At 35.0% G+C, this 717-nt stretch overlaps 1 protein-coding gene across 1 annotated transcript in view; it reads right to left on the bottom strand.

Annotated features, from left to right (window-relative positions):
- Window positions 1-717, bottom strand: part of LOC119589156 — a gene marked incomplete in the record, with an annotated part of 81,195 nt that overhangs the window by 38,094 nt on the left and 42,384 nt on the right. Inside the window, 1 exon segment of the mRNA XM_037937735.1 lies at window positions 622-674. Within this exon segment, the coding sequence (XP_037793663.1) occupies window positions 622-674 (53 nt within the window).

Here is a 717-nt window from a genome sequence, read left to right as displayed (position 1 = left end):
CAACAATCCTGCCTGTTGATACGCCTAAATAACCTGGTTTTGGCTTTGAAGTGAAGTGGAATCGTATGTTTACATTTTTTTTTTTTTTCATATTTCATCATTACCTCATCACGAAAAATAATATAATTATCAATTTTTTTTCCCATGAGGCAAACTATAACGATAACAACAATGAACTTTTATGAAGGACGATTCTCTACGTAATATAACGCCAGAGACAATGGTATGATAGAGTTACGTATCGCATTTACTGAAGAGTTTAGACTCCCCGCTCTATACGCTACAGGACCAGGCGAAGGTTTCGAAATGTGAGGCAAAATATCAAACGTTATTAATTTTAATATAAGAACGGTTTTATTGTATTTCCGCGATTATTCGATGAACCAAAACATAATTTACATCACATACACATAAAAATAATGTCAATAATAATAATTCACTCGAGAACGTTGACAAAACTGGCTATTTCTGTAAACCCCGAACATGATAAATGTCAATATTAACAATATCACTTAGATGATCTTGGTGTCACGTTGCGTTGAAAAAAAGTTGCAGCAAGTGTATCGTACTTCAAAAAAAGCAACAGCTGCGCACATTATTTAATTTACTTAATTGACTAACCTGGTATGAAGAGGAATGACACTGGTTGTCATGTCAGAGGTCGGCCGTGTATCCTGTCAGGAAGAGAGAGAAGATCGGTTGAATTATAGCCCGTTA

This window comes from Penaeus monodon, chromosome 25 (assembly GCF_015228065.2).
Source record: "Penaeus monodon isolate SGIC_2016 chromosome 25, NSTDA_Pmon_1, whole genome shotgun sequence".
Taxonomy (NCBI): Eukaryota; Metazoa; Arthropoda; class Malacostraca; order Decapoda; family Penaeidae; genus Penaeus; species Penaeus monodon.
This window is presented reverse-complemented; position numbering and strand designations above follow the sequence as displayed.